At 39.3% G+C, this 16556-nt stretch overlaps 1 protein-coding gene across 3 annotated transcripts in view; it reads left to right on the forward strand.

Moving 5' to 3' along the window:
* Positions 1–16556, forward strand: part of LOC101475608 (ephrin type-A receptor 6) — an 81360-nt gene that overhangs the window by 51096 nt on the left and 13708 nt on the right. For all 3 annotated transcript variants that reach the window (XM_004543312.2, XM_076883604.1, XM_076883600.1), the window contains exons 7-10: positions 4698–4853; positions 5495–5845; positions 15631–15755; positions 16097–16259. In XM_004543312.2, the coding sequence (XP_004543369.1) occupies positions 4698–4853; positions 5495–5845; positions 15631–15755; positions 16097–16259 (795 nt within the window). The remainder of the gene's footprint in view (positions 1–4697; positions 4854–5494; positions 5846–15630; positions 15756–16096; positions 16260–16556) is intronic.

Here is a 16556-nt window from a genome sequence, read left to right on the forward strand (position 1 = left end):
CTCACCTCATGTTTTTATGTCCACATACATAGTGACTGATCTTTTTGTTACCTGGCGATTCAAATGGGAAAATTATAAGTTGATTTAAAAACTGTCCTTCACAGATCAGATCACAATCAGATTTGTTTTAACCAAGGGTGTTACACATACAAGGACACTTCAGTTGATGGTGTTTCCACTATATACAGTCCTGTGAAAAACTAAATATGCCCTAATTGAATAGAACCAGCAATAACTTTAATAATGTTCTGTATGTCTCATTCTTTCACATCATTGTAGAGGAATTCTGGACCACTCTTCTTCACAATGTTGCTTCACTTCTTTGAGATTAGTGGACGTTTGTTTAGGCACAGCTTTCTTATATTTTGCAATATAGCTAAACATCTCCACTCCCAAAGGACATTGTACCAGAGGTCTTGCAGTTTGCAAACCTAAGCCATGTTCTTTGTAGATAGAAGATGCTTTGTCTTGGCAACTCTAACAAACAGGCCTCACTTGTTTATTCTTAGTTTTTGTTATACTGTCATGAACTTTAACATGCTAACTGAGGCATTCAGAGTCTTAGATGTAGCTCTTCTTGGTAGTTTCTCTAAGAATTGCATGGTCTGACTTTGTGGCTAAATTCTCATCCACTCCTGGGAAGATTGTGGCATTGTGTTAATACACACCTGAATGCTCCAAGTCAGCAAACTTTCAAAGCTTTCTAGAGTTGCTCACACTCGCCATTGATCAATTAATCGAGTTCATCTGATTACCAGCAACTGGGTGTTTAGAAAAGTCTAAACAATATATGTTATATATGGATTCATTATACACAGAGTAGGCTTACTGCCAACCACAAACAGATAAAATATAAGACAAACACATGCGTAAGGAAGTAGACTGGTGCAGCACAACGATTATGCATTATGTGTGAAATATAATGTTGTGTACATGTAGAACTGTTGTAGAACACAGTCATTGTAGATTCAGAGCAGAATGCAATAACTACCTAGACTACCTAATAATAAATACTTGGCATAGGTACAACTTAGTTGTTTATGAGGATAATGGCAGTGGGAAGGAAGCTGTTTCTGAGTCTGGTTGTTCTGGTGTAGGTGGATCTGTCACACCTGCCGGAGGGGAAGAGTTGAAAAAGTTGTGTCCAGAGTGTGAGGAATTTCTGATCATGTTTGCTGCCTGCTCACTGGTTCTTGAGGAGTTCTGGAGGCTGGACAAGGGGACGCCAGTTATTTTCTCTACATTCTTTAGAGTTTATAGTAGCGCTAGTAGTACTAGGTAGGTAGTCATACTAACCTGTTTTGTGTCTGAAGCAGACTGCGCACGACAGACTTGATGACCGCAGTGTAGAACTTGATCAGTAGCTCCTATGATAGGCCATCCTTCCTCAGCTGAAAGGACGTCAACTGTTGGGACTTTTTGAATAGAGTTGGTGTTGGGCTCCCACTTCCGGAGCTGAGAGATAATAGTGAACAGGAACTTGAAAGACTCCACACTTGGCACAGGGTTGTTTGAGCAGAAAATGTCAAGTTGTAGTGTGTCTGGGGTGTTTTGATAAACATTTATGTGATATACTCATAAAAGTGGCCATTTTCTATGCTAGTTCTACTATTTTACATGCCAGACTTGGCAGAGGTACCAACTCTGGCATGGTATCCCTGCCAGGCTTACACTGGCAGGGATACTATGATACAATTTCAGTTTTCTTTGGAAGAAGAAATGAATTTTATCCCACACTCACAAAAAAATACCACTCTGAAGATTAGTGTTTAGTTAGATCAGTTTCTCCGTTCGGTGAACAGGACGGGGGAGGTGTATTTAAAATAGTCCAAGTTATCTTCTCTTTACATTAATTTTCCAAGATTATGTGACAGACTGCAGTTTTTCCTGTCTTATCTAGTGTAATAATATCAGTGAGAAAGTTTCCATCACTAGGTTGACTAAAGTAGCAGCAATCCAGCTTGAGGGAGGAAGTTTCTTTCTCAGTCATGCAGTACTCTCTTGAGTATTGAAAAGCTGATGTATGTAGATCCTGGAGAAACTGCACGAACAGATTTGGTGTCACTGCAAAAATGACTTTCATGAAACATTATATCTTAGCATTACTATATACACACACAAAAATAATTGAATATAATTGATTTCAAACAGTAATAATCCTCCATCAGTCATCCTTTGTACAGTGCTGGGGACTGTGTCACAGCAGGACATCATTTATCACGCTTATGATAAAAAAAGGCTAGCGTCAATAGAGAATTTAAAGTGGTAGTGTATTTCAATGGAGGCATTAATGCATTAGGCAATATATGAAGATGATGTGATTACGGAAAAATAAAGTCAGTTAACTACTATGTATTTTTGCTTACTTACAGAAAATATATGAAGATATTAAAATGAAGCTGAAATTATATAAACTTTCTGGCTTGATTGAATTTCTCAGTGTATATATACAGTATTTCCTATTTCTTTAATTATTATTCCACCCACAAGTATATATATTCTCACGAAAGAAAGAAAAAAAATCACTCAACTCAACTGCAATAAAATGGCAATAAAATCATCCACAAATTCCCAGAATATTAAATAACTGCACTATTAATGCTTTATTCTTCTGTGCCAAGATAAGTCTGGGGAAAAGGAGGCAATCTGCAGTGGTTTTTCCATCTTCTGATAAGCCTCGAGGGAAAAGAGCGACGAAGAAGACGAGAGATGGGAAAAGAAAAAAATACATTGGAATAAAGATGAAAAACAAGAATAGGTGAAAATTGTTGCAGAGCATAACAGTTGGGGGGGGGGGGAGAAAAATTGAAAAGATAAGGAAAGGAGAGTTGTGTGAGTTGATGGAAAGAAAGAAATGGGCAAGTAACACTGGAGGTAAAGTGAAACAGTCTAAGGATGGAAAACTGCAAATACCCGGTCAGCAGAATGGACTGTGTAAGTGGATTGAGATTTCAGCAGGAAGCAGGTTGTATTAACATTTTAATAATGAATTATTCGTATGTTAATCGCTCCTCTTTTACCTACTTGCAAGACTACAAAGTGACCTTAAACTGGGTTAAACCTGCTGATTAAAACAAATTGCTGCCAAAAATCGTTATTTAGCCTTTAGCTACTACTCCTTTTTTGTCAATTTGAAGGACTTAAGCAAAAAATATGGTCACTGGCCACTTTGTTAGGTACACCTGTTCAACTGAAAGTTAAGGAAAATATCATCTCAGGAAGTCAGCGCATTTAAGTATATAAACATGGTCATGACAGTGTGGAAGAATTATTATTTAAGTGACTTTGAGTGTGACATGATTGTTGGTGCCAGATGAGTTGGTCTGAACATTTCAAAAGCTACTAATCTACTGGGATTTTCCCAGTCTCTGGAGTTTTCATAGGGAATAGTTTAAAAAAGAGAAAATAGTGAGTAGTAGCTGATGAAAAAGCCTTGCTGATGTCAGAGGTCAGATAAAGGCAAGAGTAACTCAAATAACCTCTCAGTATAACTGAGGTGAGCAGAAAAGCATCTCTGACCACACGATACGTCAAATTTGAAGCAGATGGTCGGCAGCAGCAGAAGTCCACACTGGATGCCACTGCTGTTACCTAAGAACAGAAAACTGAGGCTACAATTCACACTGACAAAACCGGACAACGGTAGATTGAAAAAATGTTGCCTAGTCTGATGAGTCTCAGTTTGAGTTGTAACATTCAGATGGTGGAGTCAGAATTTAGTGTAAACAGCACAGTGAGTGCATGGTGTTCTTGCATTGTTTAGTTTTGAAATATTTCTCTGATATCCAGTCATCTAACAAACGTCTACCTACAGTAACTCTCATCTTCATTTGCCAGGAGTACTGTTCACCATCAGCCACTGTGTTGCATGAAAAACATTCAGAATAATATCTGGATTAATGTGCTAAGGTTAATCACGGATAGGACATGTGTCTGGATTTTTCTGTGTCTTCTCACAGTCTGAAGACATAATTACGACTCACCTTTAGCCCATTTTCCGCTGGGATAAGCTCCAGCCTCTTGTAACATTGTGATTAAGATAATAGATGAATGGACTGTATCAGCATGTGTTTTACTTTGTGTGCTAATGTGTTTTTAAACAACATATTGTCGTATACAGTGCTTAACAAATTTATTAGACCACTGCCCAATGTAAGGTTTGTCACGGCTGCCCTAAATTAACAGTACTGGCAATTACCAAATATATCTAGATTTATAAAAATGTATTAAACATTGTTATTATTATTATTATTATTGTTGTTGTTGTTGTTATTTACTTGAAGTACTGATTCAGTTGAATCATGACATGAATTCAGTTTATTTGCCTGATAAATAATAACATATTTATTTGGTTAGTTTAGTTTTTGACAGATTTCTAGAACGCTTGCGTTTTCTTGTTTTTATGACAGGTGGCCTAATAAACCTTGTAAGCTCACCATGTGGGTTGTGTGATTTTGTGATTCTCTATTCTGTAAAAAAGAAATGGCTTTACAGGTGTGTGCCATTTCTTAGAAGGGCCACTTTACAGGACATGTGGCTTAGTGAGCTAATAAGAAGGTGACAGATAGTACCTCGGGAAATAAGGTCAGACCACAGGTGAGGAGCGAAGCAGCTGGAGTTTCGATTAAGAGTATGTGCGCTGATGGAAATGCAGTTGCATAAGGAGCACTCACCCTTTGCATCTCTTTTTTCTCCAGCTTGCAAGCCTGGCTCCTTCAAGGCGTATGCTGGAAACACTAAATGCTCCAAGTGTCCTCTACACAGCTCTAGCCATGACCAGGCGGCCACCATCTGTCACTGTGATAAAGGCTTCTACAGGGCTCTCAAAGACCCCACTACTATGGCTTGTACAAGTTAGTAGAAAGCTACAAAACCTTTCGTCTCTTTCCTGCTTGCAGAAATCCAATTTTGTGACTGCTGTGCCAACATTCACCCCATCGTTTCTGGTTTTATTTATTTTTTTAGTTTCGTTTTGCTGTTTAAGTTTTAACAGTGTGATTGAGTCACATTTAAATTTCTGCTCACCAAGTTTGGACATTTCTGAGCGGTGTATCGATGAAACTGACAAGTATCATGCTGGAATGAAACACTCTTACACTCTGAGAGCTATCCTCTCACACGCCTACATGCAGATATTTGAAGATACACTCAAACAGCTCAGATTTTTTTTTATTGTACAGGTGTGAAAACTGAAAAAAAAAACCCTGAAATTTTAGCCGGGAAATTGACACAAGTTGCTGGAATGAAGCCGGAAATGTTGAAAGCCAACCACCCACACACTTGCTGTACCTACACACTGAACACACATGCTAAGGAATAAAAATATGCTCAGCGTGCAAACTTGTCAGATTATGGTGATCATGTGCCAACCATTGCTTCATATTCAAGGTCGCATAAGTGTCCTGGAGAATATCCATCTCAAAAAGTGGCAAGTGCAGTCGCCAAAAAAAAAAAAAAAATGTCTGTCTCTAAATACTTTTCTTCTCTCTTTCAGGGCCTCCATCAGCTCCCAGGAACCTGGTCTCACTCATCAATGACACAGCTCTCTTCTTGCAGTGGATGCCTCCCAGTGATACAGGAGGCAGAAAGGACATCACTTACAACATACTGTGCCAGCGCTGTGGTGGGAGTGACAGCAGCGGTGCTGTGACACAGTGTGAGCCGTGCGAGCCTGACCTGCACTTTATCCCACGGCCACTCGGCATTACTGGCACCTCTGTAGCAATACTGGACTTTGCAATGCTCGCTAGCTACACCTTCCACGTTGAGGCTGTGAACGGGGTCTCTGGGCTGGGTATGACTGCACGCTCGCTGGCAAATGTGACCGTCACGACACACCAAGCTGGTAAGTCCTGTTCACTCAGGCGGTCTTTCGTTTTGTTTTCCAGTTCTGGTTGTTTTGCTTTTTTAAAATGGTGGTGGTAATAATAGCAGGCAGATGTAACCCTACCTGCAAATAGGATCTGTATTAATACAGTTTATTTAACGAGAAAGCATATTGATGAATTTATTAATAATTTCATAAGAGATTAAACAGAATTGATGATGGATTATAATCATCTTATCTTAAAGACCTCATACTACCGTATCACTCCAATAGAGCCCTTCACTCCCAGACTGCAGGCTTACTCGTGATTCTTCTGTGTATTTAAAAGTAGAATGGGAGGCAGAGCCTTCAGCTTTCATGCCCTTCTCAGGGGTAAAAGGCAGAGTACGCTTTGGACTGGCCACCAGTCTGTCACAGGGCTAACACAGAGAGACGGACACCCATTCACACTCAGATTCACAACTATCGTCAATTTAGAATCACCAGTTAACCTAACAATGTCTCTGTACAGTGAGAGAAAGCTGGGGTACCGGAAAAAAACCCACACAGGCACAGGAAGAAGTTTTAAACCAGGCCTCAGGATGACCAGTGTATTCAAACCCAGGACCTTCTTGCTGTGAAGCAGCAGAGCTAACCCCTGCTGCTCACTGTAATTTTCTCATTTTTTGAGTTATATATAAATAAATGTCAATCCCCATTACATTTACATAATTGTAATTATTCTTGACCAATAATACACTGTGGTTAGACAGGAACTAATTCATACTTCATGAATATTGTTTTTTGCATTGCAGTTTAGGTTATTCATTACAGTAATGAGGAAGGGGATTTACTTTCCTCTTTCCTGGGGACCCTGAGACCTCTTAAGTCTCCATCTCTCCCTCCAGCTTAATGCGTCAATAAATGGAACGCACTCCTGACCTTTGAATTGCTGACAGAGTCAGTGTGACCTGAACCTATTCCTAATTAGTGAAACCCAGCAGACCCGGGGTCAACTAGATCTACAAGTTCACAAAGGAACATCGTCTCAGGCTTGAATTAGTAAAAAATAAGAGACCTGAAATTCAGCTTTAACCTTAAACTTCAAGGTCGGGAATAGTAGTGAGATAATTGATGGAGAAGGTTGAGATGAAGGAAGGGAAGCAGGTGGATTAATAAATTATGCTGGGATGTATGTGCACGTTTCCTCCCCTTTCAGCATGCGTATGAAGTTTGTATTGAGATTAAATCCTGATGAGAACTAGAGTCGTACTCAGTGATCTCAGTTATCAGCAGCTCAAACGAGACAGTGAGGAGCTGTGAGTGTCTGTGCTAAATCATAGTTGTCATTGTTGTAATACTGCTTTGACATTTATTTAAGTATTTAAACCGAGAAGAGTGAATGATGAAGATATTTGAAGCTTGGGAAATGTAAACAACATATAACTGGATGTAAGAATCTTTTGAAGGCTGATCCCTTTCCCGTGGTCGCTCACATTGACACTCCGGCACAATATTTGCCCGAATGTTGATTAAATGTATTTAATGTTTACCCAAATGTTGATTAAATATGTATCTAATGAACTCAAGTAAACGCTAAAGCCCTCTAAATATTTCACAACTCATTATTCATGAACTGCTTGATCAAAATACTGATGACTTTGCACCAAAACTATCAAACTGATGAGCTTAAATAAATGATAAGTTATGAAAATGGAAGAGTGTGACTCCTTAAACTAAAGCGATGCAATCAAGAGTTGATGACACCGTTGCTTCTGAGAAAGAAGAAATGCTCTTGGTTGCACAGCGGTGGTGCAAAGAGAAGCTTTTATTTCATAAACTCTTGTCTGCAAAGAACAGACTGCAAAAACCAACAGAAGGCCCGTCGTGTTTAGTCTCTCATTACTCTTTGAACTGATAATTAGTGACAGCTGGTTTGACCGGTCGCAGCCTCTGCTGGGTTAAACATCACCATCACTGCTGGCCGAACCATGTCCTTAACGTTCTGAACTCTGATCTTTTTTTAATGACAAAGAGTCCGAACAGACGTAATCACTGGTGTGGGCATGTAACTTTTCAGATTCACACGCTGTAATTTTTACTCTAGTGAAATGCTTGCAGTGTAGTGCAGCTCAGGGTCACCTCTAAGAACACTTATTCATATTTGGCTGTGAAAAATAACCTAGAACTGCAATGGTTGGAAATCTGAAAGACAAAGCGTAAAAGTCACCAACGCTCTGCTGACTCAATAACTGCAGAGCTCCAAACCTCCTCTGGTGCTGGGCGCTTCATGGGTTTCCATGGCCAAGCAGGTCCTGTATGTGTGATACGTAGGCAGCCTGATGTATGAATGGAAGTAGAATTCAGCAATTGTGTAAAATAGTATATTTAAACATTCATAGATAACAGACTACTTGAATATGCTGAAAGGTTATTATGAATTTTTTTTGGCCTATGGCCCCCAAATCACTCTTTAACCATTTAAATGATTCATGAATTGTCAAAATCTTGACCAATAATGTTCTTTTAATTGATAAATTGGCTAATCTTTATATTATATAATAGTGATCATGCGCATCATGATTTCAATTTAATAAAACAGAAAGTAAAGTAGTAATTTAATTAATTCTCCTCATTTTTCATTTTTTAAAAGCAGGCTTAGGAAAAAATCTAAACCTGTTAAAAAATTATGCATCATTATTTTTAACATCTCAAGTCCAATTATCACCAAAGTCAGGAGGATTCATTTCCTGGGAAATGCCTGTACCAAATTCCACATTTTACAGTAGTCTGTTCAATACTTGTTGAGCCTGTTCAGTCTGGACCAAAGTGGTGAGCCGGCCAATCAACCAGCTCATTAGGGTGACTCTTCAAACTGTGATCCAGATTAAAATTTTAAAACCTGTGCCCATGTGTAGAATTCGCTGGCTTGCTGTGTCAAAAGCAGTGAGACGCAGTGAGAATGAAGCAGCATTAATGATGAAGTGACAACAAGGAGTCCAGACAGTTATAAGATTATATTTATGCTCCTGCTCATTAAGAAAATACTTCGCAGTCATTCCTCATAATTCTCTTTAGTATACAGGGAGAAATAATGTGTCGAGGTTTTTATTTTTACAAACTGAAATGTGTGCTGATGGGCTGTCATCATACCATGCAAACCAGATGTCAGGTGTGTATGTGTCATGCCTGGCACCCATCTCTCTGGCAAAGGCAGCAAGCCCAGTGGGAGGAAGTTGGAATGCAAAAATAATCTCCATAGCAGAAGAGAAGCAGCCTGTGGGGATGTTCCCATTAGGATGTTTAGAGTGGATTAACTTGTCAAACTGCCTTTCCTCAGTAGACATACTGTACACACACACACACACACACGCACACAGAGAGAGAGCCAGAAACACACACACAAACAAGCAGGCAAGCAAATTCATACAAATAAGACATTTGCACGCATGTATCACCCACACTTTTACATGGTGTGCTGGTCATTTCCTCAGCTCGTTCCTGTTATTTCATCTGCATTTTGTTATATTACTCCTCTGAAAAGAAACCAGAAATACTCACTTTTCTTTGATTGTTGATTGATACAACACATACACCGTAGCTCTGTTACGGAGATTACAGCAGCTTCTTTGTTGTGGTTTGGATAAATAAAAGTGATCCTGTTCTGCATATTTTACATGACAAATGGGTAAAGTTTTAAAAATAAGAAATATATTCACTAAAAGATTGAATTATTGAATCTGTGCAATGACACGTTTGCTTGAGTCAGCAGCTGATTCTCAGCATCACATGGAGTTTTTTATGCAAATTTAAATGAACATGTGACATTTAATATAAGCCACTTTAGTAGGGTCCCCTTAATAATAGTGTGTTGGAAGTGCTTTTGCCTTCAGAAGTGCCTTAATTCTTCATGGTTTATATTCAATAAGGTGCTGGAAGGTGATCCTCTGGGATTTTTGGTCTATTTTTAGCTTGAGATTTGTCAGCTGTGTATTCATGATGAGGACACGGTCAGCAACATTACACGGTACACCAAGAAAATATCCCCCACACCATTACACCACCAGCAGCCTAAGCTTCTGATACAAGGCAGGATGTATTTATGTTTTGTCAAAGTTTATACCAAATCCTTACTGTACCATCTAATTGTCACAGCAGAAATGGATACACCAGGCCAGGCAACAGTTTTCCTTTCTTCTAATTTTTGGTGAGCCGGTGTGAATTGAAGCCTCGGTTTCATGTTCGTAATTGACAGGAGTGGCATGCTGCATGGTCTTCTGCTGCTGTTGCCCATCTGCCTCAAGATTCAGCGTCTTTTCCATTCAGACATGACCATATGCTTATAACAACTGGTTATTTGGTTTCTGTTGCATGTTACTGTTACTGTTTCCTATCAGTTCAAAGCAGTCCGATGAGTCTCATCTGACCTCTGGCATCAGCAAGTCATTTTGGTCCAGACAACTGCTGCTCACTGGATGTTTTCTCTTTAAATGGTTCTTCTCTGTAAACACTTGTGTGGGAAAATCCCATCACACCAGCAGTTTCTGAAACACTCATGCAGCCCATCTGGCACCAACAACCATGCCAAAGATAAAAGATACTTTACCGCCTTTCTTCATTCTGATGCTCAGTTTGAACTTCAAAAGGTCGTCATGACCATGTCTTCACACCTAAATGTGCTGAGTTGCTGCCATGTTGGTTACTTTGTAACTAACAAAGGGGCTGTCGGTGTATGCATGAGTTAGCTATGCATTAAGGAAAAATATTCCAGGAAGCTCTTTTTTGATGATGTTTAAAAAAGAAAAATTGAAAATCATGTTAAACTCTTCAAACCGCTGCATAGGTTTAAAATAAATTCAACTAAGGTGGGATGTTCATGGAATGAAAAATGCTGTCTGCTTAAGCTTTTTTTTTTGGGGGGGGGGAGCGAGACTGTGGATGGACAGTCTCATTACCAGTTAAGACAGATGCTGCAAGGTGATTCGAATAATTGATTGTGATATTATGGCAATTATGGAATAATAGACAATTAAAAGCAGAATGAAAAAATTAACTGGATTATGTAGTGAGAGGAAAGTAGCAATATATTTTCTGTTACCCTTCCATCATTGGTAAATTGTTTATTAATGACTCATTATGCTGCTAATATGTTAAAGCTATTAATCAGAATTAGTAATCGTTTCTCTTCTCAGTTCCTAGGGTGCTTATTTAACCTTGAAAAGTTAAATGCCTGGTTAAGGTGCCACTTTATCTTTAAATAGAATAGTTTTCATTGACTCAGATGAGATATTGTGGAGATATTTGGTTAATTAATTGTCACACTGTTGTTCTGAGGGGTATTTTTTCAATGTCATGGTGTCTCAGTTGCTCATCTCAATGACTATTTTTGCATTCTCTGCTCCATAGTTGGTTTCACTGCACAGGTCAAAGTCATCAGCTGTTGTCCTCTCACCTCTAAAGGCAGCAATGCATTGCAGAGCGAGCACGATGATCTCTGTATTTATGTAGCGTGAACTGCACTCTGCTCTGAGCTTGCTGTAGTTGATGCTCAGCAGAGGATTTCTCACTGAAGATGCCTCCCACAAAGTTCACTGCAGTATTCTGCGAGGAGGCACACAGAAAGTCACTGCATATTTGTGTAAGGTGTTCGGTGCACAGATTAAAAATGTCCACCTACAATATTTGTGGACAGCCACAAATATAGACCCACTCTGGGTTAATAGTAAACCGTACTTAAAAAAAGAAAGCCGAGCAGAGGCGGAACATGTTATCTGTTAAGCCTGTCAAAATTTAGACTGCAGAATCACAGCACAGAAGAATCACTTGTATTGAATTATATATCAAATTGAATCAAACCGTTATCAGAATGTGAGATTGAATGATGCACTGAACCTTTGCTGAAATAATTGAAATCAAATAACTTCTGGTTTAAATTATGAAGTCACCTAAGATTTTTGCACATTGTTGTTTAGTTCATTCCAGACTGAATGACTTGTCTTCATCATAGTAGTTTTTAAATCCCGAAGATTACTTATTAATAAGAAATCACTAACTGCTTTCAGTGGTGGTTAAAACAATTCTATCTGACTATAGCTGACAAATTTTCCAAAGGGCATAATGTCAATAAAAATGCTATAAATTCATTCAAAATTTGATTTCAGTGGAGCTTTTCACCAAGAATGAGACTGTTTCACCAAATTTTACGGCACCTATATCAGAGGTGTTAAAACGCTAATATCAATCAATAGTTTAATTTACCTTTTTTTTAAGGAGCGTGGAAAGAATGTTGAAGACATGAAAAATGAATTTTTCATAGGATTTTATGCAGCCCTGTGAAAAACTAATCACACCCCATCATTCAGTACCTTGTAGATCCACCTTTAGCACCAATAACTAAAAGTAATCATTTTCTGTGTGACTCTATCAGTCTTTCACATCAATGTGGAGGAGGGTAGGTCCACTTTTCACTTCAACATTTATGCACAGCTCTCTTGGGTTTCCACCGCAGCACTTCAGTCAGGTTAACGTTTGACTGGGCCATTGCACCGCCTTGATTCACTATTCAGTTCTCTTCTATTTCAGTCATTCTGTTGTAGTTTTGCTGCTGTGCTTGGGATCATTGTCCTGTTACATCACCCAGTTTGGGCTAAACTTTAGCTGTCAGACAGATTCACATTTGACTCTAGAGTACTTGGGCATACAAAGGAGTTCATGGTCAAATGACCTCAAGGTGCCCAGGTTCTGTTGCTGCAAAACAAGCCCAAATCATCACTTCTCCACCCCCGTGCTTGACAATTGGCATCAGTAGTTTGTGCTGATATGTCGTGATTGGCTCAAATGCACCAGTGTGCATTACTGCCAAACATCCCCACTTTGGTCTCATCTGTTAAAAGGATATTTTTCCAGAAGTCTTGTGGTTTAATCAGATGCAACTTTGCAAACCTTGCAGCCCTTCCAAACAGAGCAAGCTGATTCTTTTGTGGGATTCTTTTTTATTGTAGTCTCATGAAATTTAGCCATTAACATGCTAACAAAGGCCTGTAGAGTCTAAGATGTATCTCTTCGGTTTCTTTGCGGTTTCTCTGAGCATTGCACAGTCTGAACTTGGCATGAATTTGCTTGGACATTCCCTCCTGGGATTGTGTTAACACAATGAAATGCTTCAAACCAGAGAAACTGCTAAAACGTCTGCTGCTATAGAGGTGCTCACATTAGCAGTAAGGGTGCTCTTAGTTTTGCACAGGACTGCACAGAGTCCTGTGCAAAGCTTTGCAAAGCTTCGAATTACTGTACATTAGAAGTCCTGTCTGTTCCATGCTCTTTTCTCTGGCAGTCGATTTTTGATTTTACGCCATACCGCAGATGTCTTACTGTTGATCCGCCTGAAACAAGAAACAGACAAAAAAACAAAGATTTAGCTCTGTTACTGCCTTCATCATAATGATTTCTTTTTGTAAGGCAAAAACAACAGGTCACACAAAGTTCTCACATGCTGAATCCATGCATGTTGTGTCCTGATTCAGAAGATTCTCTCTCTCTTACTTCGCTGTTTCTCCTTTTTCCTCCAGTGGATTCTCTTCAGTTTTCATCCTCCTTTGCTCTGGGAATAAGACTGACTTCTATTTATATGCTCAGATGCTGGGGAGATGCAACCCCATGGGATTTCTTTACAGCTTTTCCTGCTCACTTGCTCTCTCTCTCCCTCTCCCTCTTCTTCCCCCATGTCCTTTCTTTATTTCTTTGAGCATTTGAAGTTGAGGGTTAACCTATTTTTGCATGTTGCCAATAAACCAACTAGAGCTTATAGAGTAAGCTCAATCGTCAATTATCGTTTGCCTTGTGACTTGTGATTAAACTGTAATGACCATAATTGTTCTCTTTGAGTCACTCATCCATAGCAGAAGGTGTCTGAGCAGCAGACTGATTTGTGCCGAACCTAAAATAACTTCTTCCATAAGTGCGCAGAAGGTTTCTAGAGATTTAGAGAAAATAAAAAAAAATTAAAAATCGAGCTCAAGTTCTCTCACACAGTAAAGGCATAAATTTATACAGTACAGTATGCTGCAAACAGAAATCCCTTCTAGTAACACGATGCTCACAAAGTTTTATCCCCTAAGTGGGTTATGCATATAGTAAAGATCTGCTCAATTACACTAAAGCCAACTGAAAAAGATCTTTCTCAATTGCAACCTCGACATTTACGCAGACAACTCTCGTTTAAATGCATTTTTACAGTCACACATTTACCTGATTAAAATGTCACAGAAAAGATTCCACCAGCTGGCAGGTGATTTTTTTGTGTGGACCCCCATTTCTTTAGTTTTATGATAGTTTTAGCTTTATGGCGTCTTTATAACAAGATTATATTATAACAACATTATATTTTAAAAATTTCTGACATGGATATATTTTGGAGTATCTGTATCACAGAAGAATACAGTCATCTGAAGTTACAGTCTCACACAGAAATACATTTTTAAACCACTTTGAGTCTGAAGATGTGTGCATGTTGCATATTTGTCACCCAGAGTGTGCATTTTTGCAGGAGTCAGCATCAAACACCATGTTTCATGTGTGCACCATTTTTCTTTTTGCAAAAATAAATACAAGTGGTTGAGCCGCTGGACTGTGAAGCGTTGTGTCTGGGCTGAGCTCCTGCTAGAACGTTTTGGCTTCTTAACAAGATGTAAGAGTTGCCTCTGCACCCCAATGCATCCGACTCGCTATAGGGACATGTCACCTTTTTGTGAAGTGCCGCATCCAGTCTGTGGACTTCGGTATAGAATAGGTTATCTGCTTCTCTGAGCATGAGGACAATTTATGACATCAATCTGCTCCTGAATTTGTATTCCAACAATGATCTCTCAAACAGCACGCACAGCAACAGGGGGGACTGGATCTGTTAGTTTGCCAAATCATATTGTGTTGAAGCAGAGGCTTTATGAATAATTGATGGTAAATATTTGACTCTCTGCTAGGTGATTTTATGATGTCCTCAGCAGCCTTGTGTAAAATATTCCCCCAAAACTCAGCAATAATGACAAACATGATAAACAGTTGGTGTAGGTCTAGTGGTTTCTGTGACAAAAATGTCTCTCTGAGACTGAACATTACACAGTAGCTGGACAATAAAAATGTTTCAAAATCAATGTTTTTTCCCTGTCTTACTTTTATCTTGGGTATTCCTGTGATGCCGAATGCATTTCTCTGCCCTACTTGTGATATTTCACAACAGCTATTTTACCTGAGATTGTCTACTACAAACTACATAAGTTCAGCTTCAGATGTTTATTTATCTTTTCATTTGCAATTGCAGCCGTATAACTGGTTCTTTGATGCTTACATCTTTTCTCTGATGACTGAAGACACTTGTGAAATCCCTTTTGCAGTACCGACTCTAAATTCAGTGAATATACTTCAGAGTTCACCACAGAGGCTAGAGCAGGAAATGGCCTGGATCACTTGTTTCCTCAGTCTACTGGGCTTCTTGGCCAGGCGACTCTCGGTCCCCCAGATGTGCTAGAAACATATTGTTTATTGTGTTTTTTTGCTTGCTTATGCTTCCCAAAGTGTTAATGTGTTTACAGGTTCACCCTTTTGATAAAGACACTTTTCAATAAGCCAACCAATTGGAAGAAAGTCAGTCAAATAAGTCAAGTATTTTTTGTTGATTGTAGAAACACGGTGATGGATACAGACACTTCTTATCAAGAAATGCCAGTCATGTAAAAATACATCATTTTCAAGCTTTGAAGCGCTGTTGTTCTCACAGCTTTCTTATCACAGCTGACTCAAAACCCTGCACTCTTTCACTTTACCCTCAGGTCCTGCTCTGGTGGGTGTAGTCAGGAAGGACTGGGCCTCTCAAAACAGCATCGCCCTCTCCTGGTCAGAAGTGGAAAAGCCACCCTCAGACATAGTGGATTATGAAGTGAAATATTATGAGAAGGTAAACCCTTTTTGTCATATTGAATGACGTTCTTCTTCTTCTCTCAGACTATGTTTATGTACAATGTGTAATTCTCTTTGTGGCAAAAGCGTTTTTTATTGCCGTTGCTCTAGAATGCACCACAGTGAATAATTGAGAAAGCCAAACATAAGTGTAGAGCATCCATAATGTGTCATTATCCCTGCTTTGTTCACCATCTGCTCTGATAGTTAATAGGACAGAAATGATGTCTTCTGTTAAGACATTGCTGTGATAATGGGTTTATGCAAAAACACGTTTATCTCTTGTGCCATAATGTGGCTTTGTTTATCATGTTTGGCAATCTGTTTCTGCTTTTCTAGGAGCAAGAGCAGCTGAGCTACTCATCAACACGGACCAAAGCCCCCAGTGTTGTGGTGACAGGCCTCAGACCCTCGACTGTTTATGTTTTCCATGTGCGCGCTCGCACTGCTGCTGGCTACACAGCATACAGCCCCAACTTTGAGTTTACAACAGCAGCTGAGGGTATGATTGCAAGGGATGGGGCACTTGGGAGTTGTGGTTTGTATGTGCTAGGGAGGAACGGCACTGATAATCAGGCAGATTTGTTGTTCCAGATGGATTTGGAGTATGTTTTAAAACAATGCACAAGAGAGAAAGGGAGTTGGAAAGCCACAGATGTTGAGCCATCACTGTCGATTACCAACTCTATATAATCCTTGGAGACGTTTTATGATCATTCTTTGCTACGAGTCACTGAAACTCATCAGGGCTTATTGAGGCGTGAGCCATTTATTTAAGTGCTTATAAGCTTCCATAAGT

Source organism: Maylandia zebra, linkage group LG1, assembly GCF_041146795.1.
Source record: "Maylandia zebra isolate NMK-2024a linkage group LG1, Mzebra_GT3a, whole genome shotgun sequence".
In the NCBI taxonomy this organism is placed as follows: Eukaryota; Metazoa; Chordata; class Actinopteri; order Cichliformes; family Cichlidae; genus Maylandia; species Maylandia zebra.